We start from the raw sequence: 22,548 nt of genomic DNA on the forward strand, positions 1-22,548 counted from the left end.
CAGATCAGCATGAGACCATGGCCAATTTTAATATCTTTTTTCCAGTGGTCATTAATAAAGGTGTGCCACTTACAAAGTACCCAAAATATTATCATGTGACTGCTGTGTGTGTGTGTGTGTGTGTGTGTGTTGTGTGTGTGTGTGTTGTGTGTGTGTGTGTTGTGTGTGTGTGTGTTGTGTGTGTGTGTGTGCACGCGGGGGCGCATGGAGCTGTTGCAACTTCAAAATCAAGTCATAAATAGCTTCGGGGTGGTGGTAGTGGTGTTCATTGTAAATTTGAATGGTTGCTAAGCGACCGGTTGAAAGTTTAGGACTGCCTGTTATTTGTTTGTTTGTACAATTTAGAGCAGTGTTTCTCAACCTTGGCTACTTGAAGATGTCTAGACTTCTGGCTGGGGAATTCTGGGAGTTGAAGTCCAGACATCTTCAAGTTGCCAGGGTTAAGAAACACTGATTTAGAGACTACTTGACTTCCAGTGCCTTCAGGAAGATTTACAATTTAAAAAAATTAGAAAAATACAAAACACAGAAAGAAATTATGTGTGGCTCTGAAACACACCCATCCAATGGGGCTCAGCTATCACTTCATTCCCATAATCTGGGGGAATGGCCAATTTTTTAAAGAGCTTCCTGATTTTACCATCAGGGTGGGAGAATATTTTGGATCCCTCTGGAAATATATTATTCTAGAAGGCAGGCACTGCTGACAATACTCCTTAATTGTTGGCGTCTAAAGTGTATCCAAATTGTGCTCAGCATTTTGGATTGTTTTTTATTCTATTTTCTTCCATAGTTTATATGGGACATATACATATAAATGCAGAACACAACCCTAGCCAGTCTTTTTTATTCTGGAAGAATCCTTAAAATAACGATCAGATTACTGGGAGCCCCTGTATAAAATCCCAAAACCTCATAACTTAATTTACTTCTAACCTTCATGATCCAAGTTTTACAAGATTTACTGCAACAGCAAAATGGCAGGCTGGTAGATAAGTCTCAATCCATAAAGATTCTTTCTTACCATTGCAGACACTAGCAGTGTGCAACACATGCATTTCAAGTTTTTTCCCCAATCATGATCTGTCATGAAAACCTTTCTGACCTCTTATGTAATCCCTATTAAAAAAGGCTCTTCTAAGCTCTTATGTGAGGATACTTGGGTTCCTCTTGGGCTCACAATCTACCTTTCTCCTTTCCTTTAAAATGTGCAACAAGAGAAAGAATCTTTTGGAAAGATTTGCCAATAGAATGGAATGGAATAGAATAGAATAGAATAACAGAATTGGAAGGGATCTTTAGGTCTTCCAATCCAACCCCCTTCTTAAGCAGGAAACCCTACACCACTTCAGGCAAATGGTTATCCAACATCTTCTTAAAAATCTCCAATGTTGGAGCATTCACAACTTCTGGAGGCAAGTGGTTCCACTGATTAATCGTCCTAACTGTCAGGAAATGTCTCCTTAGTTCTAAGTTGCTTCTCTCCTTGATTAGTTTCCACCCATTGCTTCTTGTTCCACCCTCAGGTGCTTTGGAGAATAGCTTGACTCCCTCTTCTTTGTGTTAGTTTTAATTAACCACAATTTCTGGATTCATCAAAATTGGCAACTATAGCTAACATTAACTATGGTTCATTTAAGGTAGCTAACTTAATAAGTCATGGTTTAAAGTTGGCTTGTTTTAAAAGAAAGAATAATTTGCCATTTTGGACAAATCCCACAGTTAAGTAAAAGCAACACCTTCTATATTTCTCCTCTCAGCAATGCAGGAGGAAGATAGAAAATGGAGGAAAGTCATGAGAAGGATATTAGATTTGCACTTATATCAGCCTCTCAGAGCCTCAGCAGGCATGGCTGGTGATGTTGTCATCAGCAAGAAAGATGAACCTGGAAGTTATATCTTAATTTTCAGGTTTTGAAGAATGGAGAGATTCATTTAACGCAGGGGAAAAAATTTCTCAGAGGTAAACATTTATAATTCAGTCTTCTGGAAGCTACAAATAGGGCATTGTGGGCATATGTATTTATTGGCCTAGTTTAATATTATGTCCAAATCAGGAGTGAAATCCAGCAGGTTCTGACAGGTTCTTGAGAACTGGTAGCGGAAAATTTGAGTAGTTCAGACAACTGGCAAATGCCACCTCTGGCTGGCATCAGAGTGGGGTGGGAATGGAGATTTTGCAGTATTCTTCCCCTGTCATGCTCACCAAGCCACCCCATGCCCACCAAACCACGCCCACAGAATCGGTAGTAAAAAAAAATGAATTTCACCACTGGTCCAAATGTATTCATTAACTTCCATATAAAAATGCAAGTTTGAGGCATTTGCCTATTTTCTTTTTCTTTTGTTACATTTCAAAGAAGATCTATAAACAGACATAGCCAAGGTAGAGGAATAAAATACAAATTAATAAAAAGAAATTACTTATTAGTGCTAGAAATAGTAAAAAAAATTATTTCAGAGATCATTTACTATCAATTAATTATAAATAATCTACAAAAATGAATACTGAGAACTATGATCAGTACAGTATCATTCATCAGGTAAACTTTTGTACTATAGTAAATTCAATTCATGTCACTACAAATCTGTTCTAATTTAGATATAATCTAAAATTAAAATAGACTGGAGGCAGGGAAAATTCAAACTCTGGACGTGGTATGAATCTATGTCTTACGTTATAGTGGAGGAATGGTCTCCAATTTGAATTGAATGAGATTTTATTTTCTAATTTTTTTAGATATAAAAATGAATGTGAATATCAGAAGAAGCAGAAGAGTACTCTCGAAGAGCTTAATAAGGTAAGTTCACTATATTAAATATAATATTTTTATCCTTTTCGTCAGAGGTCCTTCCATCAATGCTGCTTTTCATGTGATGTGATGAGTACTGACAGCCAATAGTAACACAGGGACAGACATGTTTAGTACTGTCACTTTTGCAATATTATCTGCACTTAGAACTGCTAGTTTTGTGTGAGAGGAATTACTTTTTCCAGCTTTAAAAATAGGGTGTTTTAAAAACTACATGTACATTTTTTTGAAAGTTTAAAGCTTAAAACACCACAGAATAAATATGTGTGCCAACTTATTTATATGCATGGAAAAAAGAGTGTGATTAAATTAGAGTATCAATCATATACTATATCTGAATTCCCTCCATCATCCAATAGTTGTCCTTTTGATCAAACCTGGTTTCCTTATTGTATCACTTATTTACCAGTGAAACCAGGTTTGTTTAAAAGGGCACTTTTGGATGATGGAGGGAACTCAGATATAGTATATGATTGATACACTAATTTAATCACACACTGATTTATTGTATAAAGAGTTGTGTGGGTGGGTATCCTTTCAAGTCAATCCTAACTTTTAATGACTGCCTGGACATGTCTATATAGTTTCCTTGACAACATTTTTTCAACATGACTTCCCTTGACTTCTTCCCAAGAGTAAGAAAGAATGACGGGCTCAAAGTCATCAATGTGCCTTTGTGCTTAAAGAACAAATAAAGCTCATTGTCTCCCAGCTTCTAACCTTTAATCATCTATACCAAGTTAGTTCTCATACAGTATTTAAACAATCTATTTTAAAATTATTCCTCCCCCCTCCCTTTGGGAGAATGTTCTAGAATTAAAATTAGCTGTTTTACATTTCTGGACTTTTATGCTTTTCTTACATGCTGAAAAAAGTATTAGATTTATATCTTGTCTTTTCTCCAAGAGTTAAAGGTAATATACATAGCAATCTCTCTCATTTTCTTCCCGTAATAACGATTCTATGGACTGAGTGAGAAAAATTAGTCCATTAGTGTAAACCTTTATTTTATATAGCTACAGTTTATATGTAACTTTTGATGGTGTAGCACAGTGGTGGGTTGCCAATTTTTTCACTACTGGTCTGGGCTAGCTCCCGTGCGTGCTTGCACGTGCAATGCTTCTGTGCATGTGCAGAAGCATCTGGGAGGGTGGGCAGAGCCTCCTGCCACCATACTACCGGTTCAGCTGAACCAGGCCGAACTGGGAGCAACCCACCCCTCATGTAGCATTACATCAGACTTGAGGTTGTAGATTTTTGGTTTGGGCACGAACACTTATCAAACTCTGATACTATTATTTGCCACCTTGGAATCAAACACAAGGAAAAATATTCTGTTGATGTACAGTAATTCATCTGAATATTTCTTTTACAGTTTTAAGAAGAACAAAATTTTAGGTGGAAGTTCTATTCACATGCTTGAGAATAAGCCCTGTTGAATTCAATGCAGTGGTGGGTTGCAGGCTGTACGCCCCAGTACAGGTGTACTAGAGTCTGCCCGGAGCACCAAATACCGTTCTGGTGCTCCGGAGAGCCCACCTGCTTGCCTGAGCTCCTTATCATGTTTTAAAGCTTTCAGCACTTCCACGCACGTGCATGGCATGTACAGCGCCTGCACGACCCTTCGCCGAACATCAACGAAGCTTGTGGAAGCATTGTTTGCAGCTACAATGTATGCACTCGCCCATGCGTCCATATGGGCGACGCTGGGCCCGTTCCAACTGTACCGGTTGGAATGGGATCTGGAACCCACCACTGATTCAACGGTACTTATTTCAGAGCAGAACACTAATAAATTACTACTGTTAAACAGACAGTTCAACTGAAGAGTCTACTATAATTTTAGTCTGTCTTATTTCCTTTATGACACAGTATGTGGGAGTGACAGAACTAAGGGGCGGAGTCAAAAGAGGAATCAGCCTAGAGTCTCTACATAGTCACAAAGGGATTAAGTCCAAACCCTCTTAAATTCCATTAACCCTTATCTAGTGGAGAAATAATGCTAGCTATTAGTAGAGTAGATTCCTGCACATAGATATGAACAATAAATGAGTTTAATTGGAACATCATTTGTGGTCTGATCTTTCACTCCTGACACACATTCATAAGACATTTTCCCTATTTCCTTTTCTATTGTTCTTCTTTACCTCTTCATCTTTCTTTCTACCACCTCAACAAGTTCAGTTCAATTACACCTTTTTCAATAATATCTTTTTCATCAGGAAGGGAGGGGGAGGGGAGGGAGGGAGAGAGAGAGAGAGAAGGAATAAGTAAGATTCAATATCAGAAAAGAAACTAAAACTATATGTGAATACTAACAATAATAATACACATGCCATTGAATCCCAAGGTTTATAACAGCACAATTCAATAAAAAATCCATGGTAAGACAAAGGGAAAAATGGATACATTTAAATGATTTTCAAATATTGTCGTATAATATCATTTCCAAAAGTCTTTCTGAAAAACTCTGGTCTTTACTAACTTCTGAAAGACTGATCTCAAGATGACTAATCTAACATTTGGGGGGAGGGTGTTCCACAATAACAGAAAAATTGTGCTTTCTGGCCTCAGCCTTTACTTCTCCTTGCCTAATAATGAGGAGGTGGTTTGATAGACAATAGAGGGTCCTAGCAATAAATTGGATGGTTTGGCTTAGTCCACCACTTCTGCTGTACACAAATGCTATTTCCAGTAATTGTCCTGCTTTGGGCACATTATGTGAATATTCAGTTACCTTAGACCTCTGGGAAAGGTAGAAGAAAAGAGAAAAGGAAGACAAGTAGTAAAAATATAAATAGACTTTATGACATTGGTAATGGTGCATTAATAGATGATGTCAGGTTGTGGGGGGTTAGATCACCTTGGAGAAAATTGAGCTTTGTTGGTTGACACTGACATGATGGTAACTAATAAATCAATTTCCAGTATTCCAAGAAAATTTAATTTCATAGTATAATTTAGGAGATTTGCCATAAGTTGACGACAACCAGGATGTCATGGGTATGTAGCAAATGGACACGTAGGTGAAATAAGCACATTTGTATATTTCCAATTCTTACCCCATCCCCAATTAAGGCTGCAATTCTATATTTATTTGGGAGTAAGGCAGTCTCATTCTGTTCAGCACCTCTGCCTAAAGTAAACATTTATGGAATTGTGGTATTAGTTTCTCAAACCTATGCAGTCATGATTTGCCAGTCAATCTTGGTATGGCAAAATCCCTCTCTCTGATCATATTCTGTTTCCTAATTCCATCTCACACTTATTGCTTTTCCATTTTCACTAGACAAAGGCTAGTGAATCCCATTACTCCTCGTTTTATTTTAGCTCTGTGTTATTTTTCTGCTTATTCTTTATCGTCCTAATGTTGCTTCTTCACATCACCTGCAATTCTCATTTTATAACAAAAACCAATGTGTAAAAGTGTGAATTTGCCATCAGTTTGGTTTTCCTTTGATCCTGGGAAGTGTTCCAAATTGCAAACACACAAAAAGAAATTTTAAGGGGAAGTTGAGGATTTGAAAATTTTTGAAAACTTATTGGCATAAAAGTTCAAAACAATTCAGATGAAGGGCTGAATGAACTGGGAAGATCTCTGGGGGAGGGATGACTGATGGAAGAAGCTAGGGAAAGAAGTACTGCAAAGGTTGGTAGGTGTGCAGTGAGAAGATCAGAATGGCTGTAAGGTTGGCAACTGATTGATGGGAAGATGGGCTGGAGGCCTAAGGTATCCTTCTATGCGTATCAGTAATGGTCTTCACTACCAGTTCGGAACTGGGAACGTGTGTGTGTGTGTGTTGCTCGCTTTGCTCATACACGGTGCTTCTGCACATGCACAGAACCTTCTGTGCATTTACAGAGCATCCGTGATGACATCTGGGTGGGTGGGAGGAGCCCCCTGCCATCATCACTACCGGTTCGCCCAAACCGAGGCTAACCGGCAGAATACCACCTCTGATGCATACACAAATGGTGGGTATGATTCATGGATATTTAGCTAGGGAGTGTAAAATTATCTCATCAAAACAGGGTAAAAATTTGGGGATCCTAATATCATGATATATCAAGATATTTTGCTATTTTGAAGGAAGCAGGATACAGGGAAATGTACAGCCCTCATACATCTGTCTTGATATTTTTGCAGCAACCCATTTTGCCCCATTTCTCTCCAACTGGGCTTTCAATCATCCAGTCATTTCACTAGGAACCTCAGAGTTCGAGGCAGAAGAGGAAGGTTGCAATGTGTAGATTCTAACTGAGAATGAAAGAAATGTGATGAATTGTTCATTAGACAAGAGACTGGGGAATTTAGGGCTTCTTTGATTGCAAATGTAATTCAATCAAGGAAACAAATCCTTTCAAGCTGACATGAGTTGACCTGTCACAAATTGTAAATATCAAACAGCTAATGCAATACTCACAAATGGCAGCTCGCAAACAAGCGCCTAGTTGAAATTGGTTGTTACAGAACATTCATAATGAATAAATAACAACATTGTTCAAATATTTTGGTGCATAGATCATCTAAAAAAATAATCAGCCAAGATAAAAAAACAGGGGAAAAGTTATCCCATTCCTAAAAATATTGAAACCAAAGAACATTTGCAGTAAAGAAACAATTTTGAATGTGAGATCAATTTGTTCGGCAAGGCAAGAAATAAGTGGTTTATTAAGGGGTCGATTAATTCATTAGCTAATCATCAAATGCAATCAGTTACACGGAGATCTGGAATCATTGCCCTAACATGGCATATCATATGCTTTCATACATTGTTTTACAGAAAGAATGTTGGAGGGAAAGAGAGAGAGCGTAATACTGATACTCTTAAAGGCCATCTGATCTTGCAAGTCTATTTAGCTTGTTGTGTAAGCTTTTAGAAATGTTTCCTGACTTAAAATAGATGTACAGCCTTCCTTCCTTCCTTCCTTCCTTCCTTCCTTCCTTCCTTCCTTCCTTCCTTCCTTCCTTCCTTCCTTCCTTCCTTCCTTCCTTCCTTCCTTCCTTCCTCAGGAGAGTTCACTGTCAATCTGTGCTGCCCAGAATGGAGCAGTATTTTGATCACAGAGAACTGGTCTTAATAATTGCAATAGGGAGGGGAATAGGATGACTGCTGTTTGCAATGAAAATGTGTCATAATTGTAGATGGGGCTGGGATTTTCAGAGAGTGGAAGGATCTGAAGAATGTTTTGTCCTTTAAAAAAACTGTTTACAATTCTGTTTACTCCCCCCCTCCTTGGACTACCTACCTCAGAAAACCATTGCTATTCCTGCTAGTGAAAACTCCACAAATCTATGGGATGTTGATTACATAGTCATGACTGATTTCATTTCCACTGGCTCCAGTCTCTACATCTGAGCAAATCTGGATGAAATCCAATATGTGGTTTTGTTGTCTAGTTTCAAATACAATACCAACACCATATGTCTGAGATTATCCTACCTAAGAATAAATGCTAAAAAAATCGATTTTTATGAAATAAAATAATTGGGCCAAGGAGGTCTTTATGGGGAACTTCATGGATGAGTTAGGATTTGAATCTTCTCCAGATTTCATGCACCATATGTGCTAAAGACTGATCCCAGTCTTATTTATTATGTTTTCAATTTCATTTTAAAGGCCCAACCTAATAATTGAAATAGGCATATTCTACTTTGGTAAACAATTAGGTGAATGGGCAAATGGCATCAAAGATGGTTGCTTGCTGTTTCTTGGAAGCAAACATATGATAATGAGATTTACACTGAAACAAATATTATAATTTTTGTTGTGTGTTTTTGCTGTCTATACAAGGTATTTTATAATCCCCACCCCCAGTGTTTTGTGCTTGAGAATTTCCACATACTTAATGCTCAAAATTCTGTTCTTTGATGCAACAATTGATAATATCTTATGCACTGAGATGCAATATCGTCCTATCCGTCACTTTCATTCGGGGATGGGGAGGCAAGCAAAGAGTCAAGATTACAACACATTGTTTATGAAGAGTTGTGAATGTTTCTAGTTGACAGTTTTCTTTCAGAACATATTGATAAGTATTGTATTACAGACAAACAAAGAGTTTAGAAATTGGCACCCAACCAATTGGGTGGTAAATATTAATTAGCAGACGCACAATACCAACAGATTCCTGCCTAACTTTTACAGGTAATTCTTGACTTACAACTAATCATTTAGCGACCATGGTTACAGTGGCATTGAAAAAAGTGACTTATGACCTGTTCTCACAACTGTGGTATTCCCATGGCCATTTAATCCAAATGTGGGCGTTTAGCAAACTGTAATGTACTTACGATGGCTGCAGCATTCAGAGTCGCGTGATCATTATTTGCGACCTTCCCAGTCAGCTTCCCACAAGCAAAGTCAATGAAGGATAGGGATAACACACACACACACACACACACACACACACACACACACACACACACACACCAGATATACTATGTAGAATCTACTATGCAGAACTAGGATGATTAGGGGACTGAAGACCAAAACATGAAGAATGGATACAGGAACTGGGCATGACTAGTCAAGTGAAGAGAAGGACCCGGGGAGACATGATAGCAGTGTTACAATATCTGAGGGGCTGCCACAGAGAGGAAGGGGTCAAGCTATTTTCCAAGTCACTTGAGGACCAGACAAGGAATAATGGATGGAAACTGAATGAAATATTCAACCTAGAAATAAGAAGAAATTTTCTGACAGTGAGAACAATCAACCAATGGAACAGCTTGCCTTCAGAAGTTATGGGAGCTTCATCATTGGAAGCTTTCAAGAAGAGACTGGATGGCCATCTATCAGAAATGGTGTAGAGTCTCCTGCTTGGGTGGGGGGTTGGAGTAGATGACCTACAAGGTCCTTCCAACTCTGTTAATCTGAATAAATAATGAAAGACTCTGAGTCAATTGTAACCATGCTCAACTGATCACATATAACACTGGAATGATTCTTCCCACCCATATGACGAGGTATCTTTAAAAGGTAAAGGTTCCCCTCACACATATATGCTAGTCGTTCTCAACTCTAGGGGGCAGTGCTCATCTCCATTTCAAAGCCGAAGAACCAGCACTGTCCAAAGATGTCTCCGTGGTCATGTGGCTGGCACGGACTAAATGCTGAAGGTGCATGGAATGTGGTACACAGTGTAAGGAACACTGTAAGTGGCTAAGATGCTGAGCTTGTCGATCAGAAAGGTTGGTGGTTCAGTGGTTTGAATCCCTAGTGCTGCATAATGGAGTGAGCGCCCATTACTTCTCCCAGATTCTGCCAACCTAGCAATTCGAAAGCATATAAAAATGCAAGTAGAAAAATACGGGCCAGCTTTGGTGGGAAGATAACAGCATTCCATGCACCTTTGGCATTTAGTCATGCCAGTCATATGACCACAGAGATATCTTCGGAGAGTGCTGGCTCTTCGGCTTTGAAATGGAGATGAGCACCATTTCCTAGAGTCAGGAATGACTAGCACAAATGTGCAAGGAGAACCTTTACTTAATGAATCTTTGTATGCATCATTAATCCTGGTTTCCAGATGTCTGATGAATATCAAAGAAATATCTAAATTTATTTTTTTTAAGCTAAAGTTTAATTTGATTCTATTTTCCCAAATATGTACTCATCAGCAGAATCTAGCTTTCTTTCTCAGCCTATCAGTGGATTCATGGTCTCATTGTAATGCTTCCGATTCAGCTTTCCGTAGGAAAATAGAGAAACAGTGAGCAAATGGATGACTGCTGGCTTAGAATATTCTACTTGTCATTTGCATTCATAAATCTTTATCTGCTCACGAAGCAGATAACTAGGCCTGTAGTGAAATTCTATGCTTATTTTTACTATCATTATTACCGGCACAACAGCAATGCTACTTTTGCAATCCATGGGTATAATGGAAACAGCAAGCATCTACACATTTTTGAATAGCACAACAGAGCTTGGAATTAGTTTGCTGGGCCTATCACAAAAGCAAAACTCATTGAATAACTTTCCATCACATTGCCTAATCTGAAATGGGACAGTAGTACAGCTGATAGAAGTGATGTTACTGGAAATTGGACAAGCTACAGTTCATTAGCTAAATAAATGGATCCTGACGTGCTTGTATTGATTGACACTTGTACAGCCTACTAGCTGTTTCCTAGTTTGTTCAAAGTTGAGAAAGTCCTCTGATTGTTCTTTTCAAAAAGGGTGGGGTTTTCCCCCCATTTGTCCTAATGCTAAATAGCAAATCAGTATCTTAGCCCCTGACAAACAAAGCAGGGATAATAAATAATCTTTACATAATGATTTTCTTTTAAAAACAAAACTCCTTAAAATGCATCTAATTGATCTAAATAGAAGCCCAATGAAGTAGGTAGGGAATATAAATGAAAAAATAAAGTTAATCAGAAAAAGGATACTTAGTACTTGGAGGGGGAAAACCACCATGCAATCCCAGCTTGGTTATTTAGACTGGGAAGTTGAAAAATATCTCAGAAGAAAGCATTGGTGAACTACTTCTACCTTGTTGACAAGAAAACTGTATAAATGTGACTTTGAAACCTCTAAGAATCACATTTGATTCAAGGAACTTTTCTCCTTGTTATATTTATTTGGCATGCAGTGCAGTAGACTATCTATTCAATCAATTTGCTTATTGATTATGAGTTGCCTATCAATTATTTAGAGTTCAGTTTTTGTATATGCATGATGCATATATTTGCAAATATTTAAATTAAATATTTCAAGGTCATCCCTCCTAGCTTTCTATTAATTAATTTCAGAACTGCTATATAGGTTATTGCAAGAGATGACTTTATAGATTTTGAAGTCCCTTGTTTCCATTGAATACTGGTGACTCAAATATTTGTTTAACAACAGAAGTAAAAGGGCAAAAGGAATCAATATTTTATTTTTATTTTAGGAAGCTGATGAAGCTTTGTTGTGTAATTTAGAACTCCAGATTGAATCACAGTTCTTGCAAGATGATGTAAACGCTACGAAAGACAGATACAAGAAGGTAAGTCTTATAGCTGCTTCTTTCTCATTTCTATTTCCCAAGCAACTTTTAACAAATGAAGCTGCTCCTTCCCTTTTAATACAAATCTTCTTTCATGTGTCTAAATCCATGCTGGGCACAAAGAAGAGACGTGACTGGTAAAAGGGTTCTTCTGCTTAGGGATGGATTTAAGAGATCTACTATGATCTCTTTTGTTTTCTTTCTATCTTTTTATACCGATATTTGTCAACCAGCATTTGGTGGAAAATGAAAGTTACATACAGCAAAATAATTCTTAATCCACAAATTTGCTTCCAACTCAGAGCTTCCAACTCAGACATATTTTGTACACAAAAAATTAACTTGCCTCTTAATACTATTTTTTAAAAACTTTTGGCAGGAATTTATATTTGGATAAATTATTTTATGATGGCAAGTCATAAATATTAGGTCATTTTAGATCACCAACAATTTATTAGATACATCCAGTAGATGGAGATCTACTTCTTAACCAGCTCTGCTCCTGCTTCTGTTAACAATTAACGTTTCTCTATACTTGAAATTCCTATCAACAATGTTTCTACGGGGCCGCTTTTACAAAGAAAAGGAAACATCTGTTCAGAGCTTTTCTCTATTCCAAAAAGTTAAAATTAACAGTGAGAAGGGTCCGGCTTTAACCCAAATTCACATCCTGCTGGTTTTTTGGACCAATTTCTATCAAGGTATCATTATTTGTGCTCATCTTTATATTCTCCTGAAACAAAACATACTGGTTTAATCCTATCAAGTAGTTTAGCAGATTGTACAATTGAACCCTTCCTCCCCCAAGCTTTTTGGCTAAGATGAAGATTGATTATGTGACATAACTTTGGGGACAGATCATAGGTTCTTTTGTTCCTCTTTTGCCATCATAATGTTTAACAATCACTGAATCAATGATCATTAAGAGAGGACTACCTATTGTAACAGTGCTCTGTGTGCCTTCGGCATTTAGTCATGCTGGCCACATGACCACGGAGATGTCTTCAGAGAGCGCCAGCTCTTTGGCTTTGAAACAGATGAGCACCGCCCCCTAGAGTCAGAAATGACTAGTACATATGTGCAAGGGGAACCTTTATCTTTGCTTATTGTTAAAACCATTGTATGTAAGAGGGATGAAATCCAGCAGGTTCTGACAGGTTCTGGAGGACCGGTAGTGGAAATTTTAAGTAGTTCAGAGAACGGGCAACTGCCACCTCTGGCTGGCCCCAGAGTAGGGTGGGAATGGAGATTTTGCAATATCCTTCCCCTGCCCACAGAACCAATAGTAAAAAAAATTGAATTTCACCACTGGTACGTATTAATAATATAATTCAATAACTGTATGCCACTTATATAACCAAATGGCGCCATCTATGAAGAAAGGTTGAGAAAAGTAATTGTAGTAGCATGCTAGAGAATACTCTGATAAAGCTAATCAGTATAAGTGACAGTATAACTCCAGTTTTTCCTCAACATTTTTGCTTCCCCCGCTCCCAGAAGAAGGGGAAATTCAAATAGAAATTCAGTAGTACAGTTTCTTTCATCAAGTTTCTTGCTATAATAAGTTTGAATAATAATTTTATCTGGCCACAGAACCTCATGGAAGTACAGACCTATATCAGAAATTTAGAACAGATTGTGGAAGCAACGCCTCAGATGTCCACCATCATGGCTGGTGGCAGTGAGGTAAGCATTTTCTTTTACAAATCATTCTTCTATCAAAAGTTTTCTTCAGGCATACATCTGAACATTTGAGGATTTTACACTGTCTAGAGAAAGGGGCATGCAATTGCCATGTATTCAGCCAGAAGGTCTGGCAGGAGTGTTAGCATCTTCATGTACACACGTGTACAAGTTGGAATCTTGCTTTATTATGATCTGAGATTGAGAAGTCTACTTGTGTTCTAGTAAAAACTCCTCCTCGTGCCTTGGCTGAACATATGGCATTCAGAGAGGCTCAGGCTCTCAACCTAGCCTTGCTCCCAACATTCAAGTCTCTCCCATTCCACACAATGCCTGAAGAAAAATTATGTTCGTTGAAAGACCCCAATTATAAAATAAGATGGGAGGATAAGATCAGACTTTAAGATAAAAACTTGGAAGGTTATACTGTGGATCAATACAGAGCTACAAAGGAGTGCTTCTTACCTTTTCCTTTTGCTACAACTCCTTTAAAGCTACTTCACAAAGGAATGATTGAAGCCTGGGAAACCGGCCCCTTGTTAGTCAGGAGTGCTAATTTACCACTAGCTTACCAGTTACCCAGGAGCCCACAGATTCTGCAGCACAAGGAAATAGCAATAATTGGCCATCAACACCCCAATTAAGAACTAAAAGCCGCACACATCCAGGCACCACATAAATGTTAGACACAGAACAGGCCAGTGCACACATTCTGGAGAGAGAGAGAGTTCCCTGAAGATGGGCTCCAGCACAAGTCTGAAAAGCTTGGAAGAACGAACCTTTGGTCCTGGTGACCAACTCAGATTGGATTCCGGAATGCCCACTTTCTACTTTCAAAGAGTAATGCAAAGATGCCATATTACTTTTCTTCACTTTGTTTCAGTGTCCACTTTGGCATTTCCAATAACTGAGTTGGAGAAAGACATTGAAGCAAGAGAAGGAACCTAGAGAAACTGGTTTTTGTAACTGCTGCATCTTGATGAGGAAAATATTGTTGCCTTCAAAGCACTAAGTACCTCACCAAGGCGAAATATCTCACACAGGCCTATAAGTATCTCATGAAAGCCCTTCAGACAATTAATTAGTTGATCTTTGTTGAACCCTGCACCAATTGTCTTCTGATTGTCTTGATATTGACTGCTTAGGGCAGTATTCCACAATGAGCAACTGCTAGACACCGCAAAGAAATGGGAGGTGTTCTTTTCCCAGCTGCATTTTGAGGCAAGAATATTGCACTTGCTGCTTGGCCAGCTGAAGATACCTTAACTCTTTTTTTCAGTTGCAACTAAATATGAGTAATTCATCAAGGGTTCTTTACATTTGCCCTGAGACAAATGCAGTTGTTGTACATGCTGCTCTTCTAATGCCGTGGTCTATGAAAATGTGTACATGTTGGCCTAGAAGAACATGTATGGTAGTTACATATCAATCAGAGGTGGGTTCCTATCCGTTCGCACCAGTTCGGTAGAACTGGTTCGTCAAATCTGCCGAACCGGTTAGAAAAGGTTCCACCAGAAAGCAGGCCACACCTACAGAAGAGGTTCCAAAAATTTTTGAAACCCACCACTGACACATACACACACACACACACACACACACACACACACAACACAAACACACACACACAGACAGAGACAGACAGACAGACTCACACAGAGAAAGAGAAAGAAAAAGAAAGGAAGAAAGAAAGAAAGAAAGAAAGAAAGAAAGAAAGAAAGAAAAAAAGAAAGAAAAAGTGAGAGAGAGATGAAAGAAAAAAAGGAAAAAGGGACAGAGAGACAAAAGGAAGGAGAGAGAGAGAGAGAGAGAGAAAACACATGGCCAGCAAGCCACTCCCACAAAGGAGGCCACACCCACAGAGTAGGTTTGAATTTTTTTTGAAACCCACCACTGATATCAATGATAGGTTACAGAAACATATATGCTCAGGTGTGAGCATAAATACATAGATGTATTTAAAATGAGGAAAGAGGGGATAATGGATGCTCAGCACAACTGGAAGCTATAAATATTTCTTGTTTGTACACAAGGTTCCTTCAGTAGGATTTACTACTCACCACTTCACCATAACATCCAATTTTGTGGGATGTCTGAACAATTAGGATGTATATCACATTTCTACATTAGGCAAAGAGGAAAATTGGATTTTTAAAAAATCATTTTCATTCCAACCTATAGTCTGTTTTTTGATACCAATCCAATTCTACTCATATTTCCTCCTCCTGTTTTGTTTGCAGGAAAAGCTGATAACCGAGAGAAGGATTCCAATACTTCAGAATCAGTTAGATGAATACAAGGGCATTTTTTCCCAGCTCCAAGGCCAGAAACTTAAGCTTCAGACAGAGGTACTGTTTCAAAAAAAGTTACTTTTTCTAAAACAAATGTTTTACGAGCATTATGATTTAAGTTCAGATTAATGTTTTTAAACTATTTGATTAAAAGATAGATCATTAGATTGGATTATGGTTGTTTCACAAGCAGGAGGTTATCTGAGAAATAGTGTAAAGGTAAAAAAGGGACGCAGTGGCTCAGTGGCTAAAACACTGAGCTTGTCAATCAGAAAGGGTGGCAGTTTGGTGATTTGAATGCCTAGTGCTGCGTACTGGAGTGAGCTCCCGTCACTTGTCCCAGCTTCTGCCAACCTAGCAGTTCAAAAGCAGGTAAAAATGCAAGTAGAAAAAATAGGAATCACCTTTGGTGGGAAGGTAACAGCATTCCATGCACCTTTGGCATTTAGGTATGCCGGCCACATGACCACGGAGATGTCTTCAGACAGCGCTGGCTCTTTGGTTTTAGGTTTAGGTTTTATTAGAATTTGTAGGCCGCCCTTTTCCCTGAGGGGACTCAGGGCGGCTCACATAAAACCGGGGAGGGGGAATACAAACACTGAGATACAACATATAATAAAATAGTAGGCAACATACACTCATCATTCGGGCGGGGTAACTATCCTTAACCCCAGGCCTGACGGGCGAGCCAGTTCTTCAAGGCTATGCGGAAGGCCTGGACGGTGGAGAGGGTACGAATCTCCACGGGGAGCTCGTTCCAAAGGGTCGGGGCTACTGCTGAGAAGGCCCTCCTCCTTGTAGTTGCCAGCCGACACTGGCTGGCCGATGGGATGCGGAGGAGGCCTAACCTATGAGATCTTATTGGTCGCAGGGATGTAATTGGCAGGAGGCGGTCTCTCAAGTATCCAGATCCACTGCCATGTAGGGCTTTATGGGTGACTAATAGCACCTTGAAGCGCATCCGGAGATCGACAGGTAGCCAGCGCAGCTCGCGGAGGATAGGTGTTATGCGGGTGAATCGAGGTGCACCCGCGATCACTCGCGCGGCTGCGTTCTGCACTAACTGAAGTCGCCGGATGCTCTTCAAGGGCAGCCCCATGTAGAGCACATTGCAGTATTCCAGCCTAGAGGTCACAAGGGCCCGAGTGACTGTTGTGAGAGCCTCCCGATTCAGGTAGGGTCGCAACTGGCGCACCAGGCGAACCTGGGCGAATGCCCCCCTGGTCACAGCCGTTAAATGGTGGTCGAATGTCAGCTGTGGATCCAGGAGGACTCCCAAGTTGCGAACCCTCTCTGAGGGGTATAAAATTTGGCCCCCCAGCCTGAGTGGTGGAATATCCGTCAAATCTTTGGGAGGGAAACACAACAGCCACTCGGTCTTTTCCGGGTTGAGTACAAGCTTGTTAACCCTCATCCAGTCCATAACGGCCTCAAGGCCCCGGCTCATCACGTCTACCGCTTCATTGAGTTGGCACGGGGCGGACAGATACAATTGAGTATCGTCCGCATATTGATGGTATCTAATCCCGTGCCTGCGGATGATCTCTCCCAGCGGTTTCATGTAGATGTTGAATAGTAGGGGGGATAAGACCGAACCCTGAGGCACTCCAAAATTTAGGGGCCTAGGGGACGACCTCTGCCCCCCCACTAACACCGACTGCGACCTGTCCGAGAGGTAGGAGGAGAACCACCGTAACACGGTGCCTCCCACCCCCACCTCCCGCAGTCGTCGCAGAAGGATACCATGGTCGATGGTATCGAAAGCCGCTGAGAGGTCAAGGAGGACCAGGATGGAGGAATGTCCTTCATCCCTGGCTCTCCAGAGATCATCAATCAATGCGACCAAAGCGGTTTCTGTGCTGTAACCGGGTCTGAAGCCTGACTGGAAGGGGTCTAGGTAGTTTGCTTCCTCCAAGGACCGTTGGAGCTGGAAGGCCACCACCTTCTCAACAACCTTCCCCAGGAAGGGAAGGTTGGAGACTGGACGGTAGCTATTAAGAACAGCTGGATCCAAAGATGGTTTCTTCAGGAGGGGTCTCACCACCGCCGCTTTCAGTGCGGCGGGGAAGTTCCCCTCCCGAAGGGAGGCGGTTACTACCGCCTGGATCCAGCCTCGTGTCACCTCACTGCAGTTAGTAACCAGCCATGAGGGACACGGATCCAGAACACAGGTGGAGGTACTTACAGCTCTCATGGCCTTGTCCACATCCCCGGGGGTAACATCCTGAAACTCAACCCAGAGCTGTTCTACTTGATCCTCCTGTGCCTCGGCTGGAGCTGCGGGTGTGGAGTCCAAGTCCGACCGAAACCGAGCAATTTTGTCCGCTAAGAATTGGGCATATTCTTCAGCTCTGCCCTGCAAGGGTTCCCCCGCCTCCCTTTTGTTCAATAGGGAGCGGGTTATCCTGAACAGGGCGGCTGGACGGGACTCAGCGGATGCAACCAGGGTGGCTATATGTGATCTTTTTGCTGCCCTAAGTGCCCTGGTGTATTCCCTGGTGCAGGTGGTTACCATTGCTCGGTTCGATTCGGACTTATCGGACCTCCAACGGTGCTCTAGGCATCTCCTCCGGCGCTTCATCTCCCGGAGCTCCTCGGTGAACCAAGGAGGTCTCCGGGATCCGCCGCCTCGGAGGAGCCGCAGTGGCGCAATCCGGTCGAGGGCCTCCGACGCTGCCGAGTGCCACGCAGCAGCCAGAGTCTCAACCGGGCTGTGGGCGAAAGTGTCAGGAATAACCCCAAGCTCTGTCTGGAACCTTGACGGCTCCATAAGGCGCCTGGGGCGGAACCACCTGGTCGGCTCCTCCTCCCTACAGTGGGGGTCTGGCCTCCGGAAGTCGAGCCTCAGTAGGCAGTGGTCTGACCACGACAGGGGTATGATGTCGTTCCCCCTCAGACCAAGATCATAAATCCACTGCTCCGAGAGAAATACGAGGTCAAGCATGTGTCCCGCTGAATGGGTTGGGCCTCGAATTACTTGGGTCAAGCCCATGGCTGTCATGGAAGCCATGAACTCCTGCGCCCCATCAGAGTTTTCACCGAGCGACGGCAAATTAAAGTCCCCCAGGACCATCAACCTAGGGAACTCAATTGCCAGCTCGGCTACCGACTCGAGGAGCGAGGGGAGGGCCGCTGCAACGCTGTTGGGAGGCAGGTACGTTAGCAGCAAACCCACTTGACCCTTGAGGTCCAACTTTAACAGCAAAGACTCACACCCGACAATCTCCGGAGCAGGGACCCTACGAGGAACTAACGACTCCCGGATAACAGCGGCCACACCCCCACCCCTTCCCTGGGCTCTCGGCTGATGCAGCACCTGAAATCCTTCTGGGCATAGCTCTACAAGGGGGACTCCTCCCTCTGGGCCCAGCCAGGTCTCAGTAATACATGCCAGGTCTGCCCTCTCGTCTAAAATTAAGTCCTGGACGAGAGGAGCTTTATGAACTACAGACCTGGCATTTAGCAGCAACAGCCTGAGACCAGGGTCCTGACTACTTGCGCCATCTGGTCTTGGAGTGGGACTCCTAGGGCCGGAAGGAGGGATCTCTGTAATGTAGCGAACCCTCCTTCCCCGGTAATGGCCTGCCCTAAAGTCCCCGCCATATCTGCCCATCCCTGTTACGACCGCAATACCCCGACCCTCTCCCGTGTCTCTGGTCCCCTCAACCACCCCCGTGGCCCCCGCAACTCCCGGCAGGTCCTCCGAATCACACATACTCATACACTCCCTCAAGCAGTCCCCACATAAGGATTAAAACACAAAAAATTTACAACAATATGGTTATAAAAAGTGGGACATTCATTCATCTCATACGAATCTCATGCATATCCCATACAAAGAAAGAAGAGAAAGATGAGAGAAAAGCAAGAAATTACAATAATTGCGCAGTTGTTTAAAATTTCAAGTGCGGGTTCAGATGGCAAATTAGCTGTTAATGTTCAAAATTAAGATGGCTAGGGGCCGATTATAGTTCGAATCAAATATACGGGGGAGAGTCTTGTTACCCCTCTTTTCTTTTGTAAAGATGCTGGTCAGAAGGTCCTGCGGGGGTTCGGTATAATCACACAATATTGTCGCCGTCTGTCCACCCGCGACCCAGGTCCAAAATTTCTTTTTGGGGGTAAAGCCAATATAATGGTGATGGTAACAGTCTAGGTCAAGAAAAACCGGATCACAGGCTCTGAATGTATGGGCGGGGGAAGTCAAACAGTCAAAGTCCAGAGTGGCAGGCAACCAGTATCGGTTAAAAGGATAACGTTGAAACCAATGATGATAGAAAAGGCAGCGTTGGAGAAGGGGGCAGTGTCGGTAAAAGCAGCAGTACTGGTGGTGGGGGGTATGTTGCTGACAAAGAGCAGCGATGATCACAAAGGCAGTGTTGATAAAAAGAGCAGCATTGGTGAGAGAAACAGCTCTGTTAGAGAAAATGGCATCGATGGAAAAGCCAAGCCAGATATAAGGGGGGGGGCCTCCGGAAAAGGCTCCGGCCACGGCGCACACAGCCAGCCGCCCGGTTCGCTTAATCCGAAAAGGGGCCCTGTTTGAATCCCCCAGGTCTAAATAATGGCAGTCGCTAGTCAGCGCGATTAATACAGTCGCTGTAAGCTCACCACGTTGAAAAGATTTTAAGAAGAGGGTTAAAAAACCCCACAGCTGCTGGAGCCGCCGCAAGACGCTTTCGCTCGCCTCTGCCCCCACTATAAGGCCGCCGCTCCCGTCGCCGCTCCCGCTGCCGAGGCCGCCAAGCCACGTCGGAGAATCCGAGGCCCCAGATCGACGAAAGGCACCGGTTCCCCTCAGCCGTTGGCTCGTACGCGTCCCCCGAATCTCCATCATCCTGGGGGACCTTCCCAAAAGCAGCAAGCAGTCGGTCCCACAAGCTCCCAGCGCTTTTTCGCTAGATCGTCTAACGCGGAGAAGCCCTGGCCGCCATTCCGAATCTCCGCACATGCGCACTTTGGCTTTGAAACAGAGATGAGCACCCCCACCCTAGAGTCAGGAATGAGTAGCACATATGTGTGAGGGGAAACTTACTTTTTTAAAGATAAAGGTTCCCCCACACGTGTCATGTGGGCAGAAGCTGGGACAAGTAACGGGAGCTCACTCCATTATGCAGTGCTGGGATTCGAACCGTTGAACTGTCGACCTTCAAATCAACAAGCTCAGCATCTTAGCCACTGAGCCACTGCGTCCCTGATAAATAGTGTAGGTCTCAATTGTTTTTCTCTGTGCTTATCACCTTCAGAGATTCCCACCAATGGTCCTGTTCAGAGTAACCTGGGTTCTTTTAAGAATAGGACAGGACAAAGCTCCTACAGTCATGCTAGAGGGATTTACCACTTTCTTGGAGAGAAAAATTGCTAGGATCCACTCAAGTCGGATAGCAGGGTGAACAAGATGGCACACTCTGGTGTAATCCGGGATTCTTTTGACCTTTAGAAATTGAGGAAGGGGAATAGAGCTCTGTGAAGCCTGAGTTTTAACTCCTGTGGGCTTGACACCTGTGAACAATTGGACCTGCAGATAAGCAGTGTTTCACTGAGAGCATAACGTCACCTGCCCTGAGGAAGGTAGCATTGCATCATCCCTTGATTGAGCCCTCTGTTTTCTCCCCTTTTCACCATCCCCCTTTTAGCATTCTTTCATGCTCCTCACAGGTGTCAAACTTGATTGTGTCACATGGCATATCGTGGCATATTGCGATGTTGTTTGCCTTTGTAGAGCTGGAGTGGGTGTGACCTTCACATGACACATCCGGCCCACGGACTGCCAGTTTGACACCCCTGAAAGTCTACTTCCATAGACAATCATTTTATGCAAAAAGGTGGCATCCTAATTTTTTCAAATTAGTATCACTTTGGCCTTCTTGTTCACTAGGAAGACTCACACTTCATTACAAAAATCAGTGCCTTTTTTCTATTGTTGCATGCTTTTATTGGCATGCATGCCTGTTTCATTTTTAGCACTCTGTGGATAACTTAGAATCGTTACTTGCTCTTCTCCTCTATCAGCTAAAAATACCAGAGAGATCATAAGCTATTAGGGTTCATTGCAGTGGAATATTTAATCTGTACAATTCACTTGTACCCAGCTTTTCAGTCCTAAGAATGGAAATTGTTCCCAAGATCTGCAAGATACATTTTGAATAAAATTAATCAAGATTTTGCAGAATATACTCTTGAGTTGTCAAAATTATCCAAATAATGAATCTTTCCAATGCTGTTTTTGTTTTGTTTTTTACTGTAAAAGTTGGTCAAAGATCATAATAATGAAATTTGAATTGATTTGATTTCTTATATTTTTATTCCAAGAACAATGATGGAAGTGATAATATAATTTTCCTATCAGGCAAATCTCTGTTTTTCAGGTGATTGAGCACCATCTGGTGGTCAATATGTATTCCACTGGAATTTTTTCTGACAAATATTTTCAACTGCCTGCAGCATAATGTAAAAAACATGACTTTTTCCTCTCTTGTTCAAGTGTAAAATGAATGAATGAATGAATGAATAAATAAATAAATAAATAATGTTTTGGGGGCATGGAGAAAGAGGAAGGATAGTTTTATTCAAATTCAATGTTTTGGTTCTTCAGGAGAATTCTCAGAGGATGTCAAAATTTAATTTAATTTAATTTGATGTGATTTGATTTGATTTTTATTTTTTTAATGGGAGATACATTAAGGAATAGGCTTCAGTTTTTCTTGAGAACACAATATAGAAGGGCACTGCTTGTCTTGGCACTTCAAGTTCTTGTAGTGTAAAGT

General features: G+C 41.7%; 1 protein-coding gene across 1 annotated transcript in view; it reads left to right on the forward strand.

The window, feature by feature from the left end:
- Window positions 1–22,548, forward strand: part of BFSP1 (beaded filament structural protein 1) — a 31,710-nt gene that overhangs the window by 1,777 nt on the left and 7,385 nt on the right. Inside the window, exons 2-5 of the mRNA XM_014058082.2 lie at window positions 2,741–2,801; window positions 11,715–11,810; window positions 13,404–13,496; window positions 15,731–15,838. Of these exons, the coding sequence (XP_013913557.2) occupies window positions 2,741–2,801; window positions 11,715–11,810; window positions 13,404–13,496; window positions 15,731–15,838 (358 nt within the window). The remainder of the gene's footprint in view (window positions 1–2,740; window positions 2,802–11,714; window positions 11,811–13,403; window positions 13,497–15,730; window positions 15,839–22,548) is intronic.

Source organism: Thamnophis sirtalis, unplaced genomic scaffold, assembly GCF_051295495.1.
Source record: "Thamnophis sirtalis isolate CommonGarterSnake01/CBP01778 unplaced genomic scaffold, rThaSir2_p1.2 scaffold_5, whole genome shotgun sequence".
Classification (NCBI taxonomy): domain Eukaryota; kingdom Metazoa; phylum Chordata; class Lepidosauria; order Squamata; family Natricidae; genus Thamnophis; species Thamnophis sirtalis.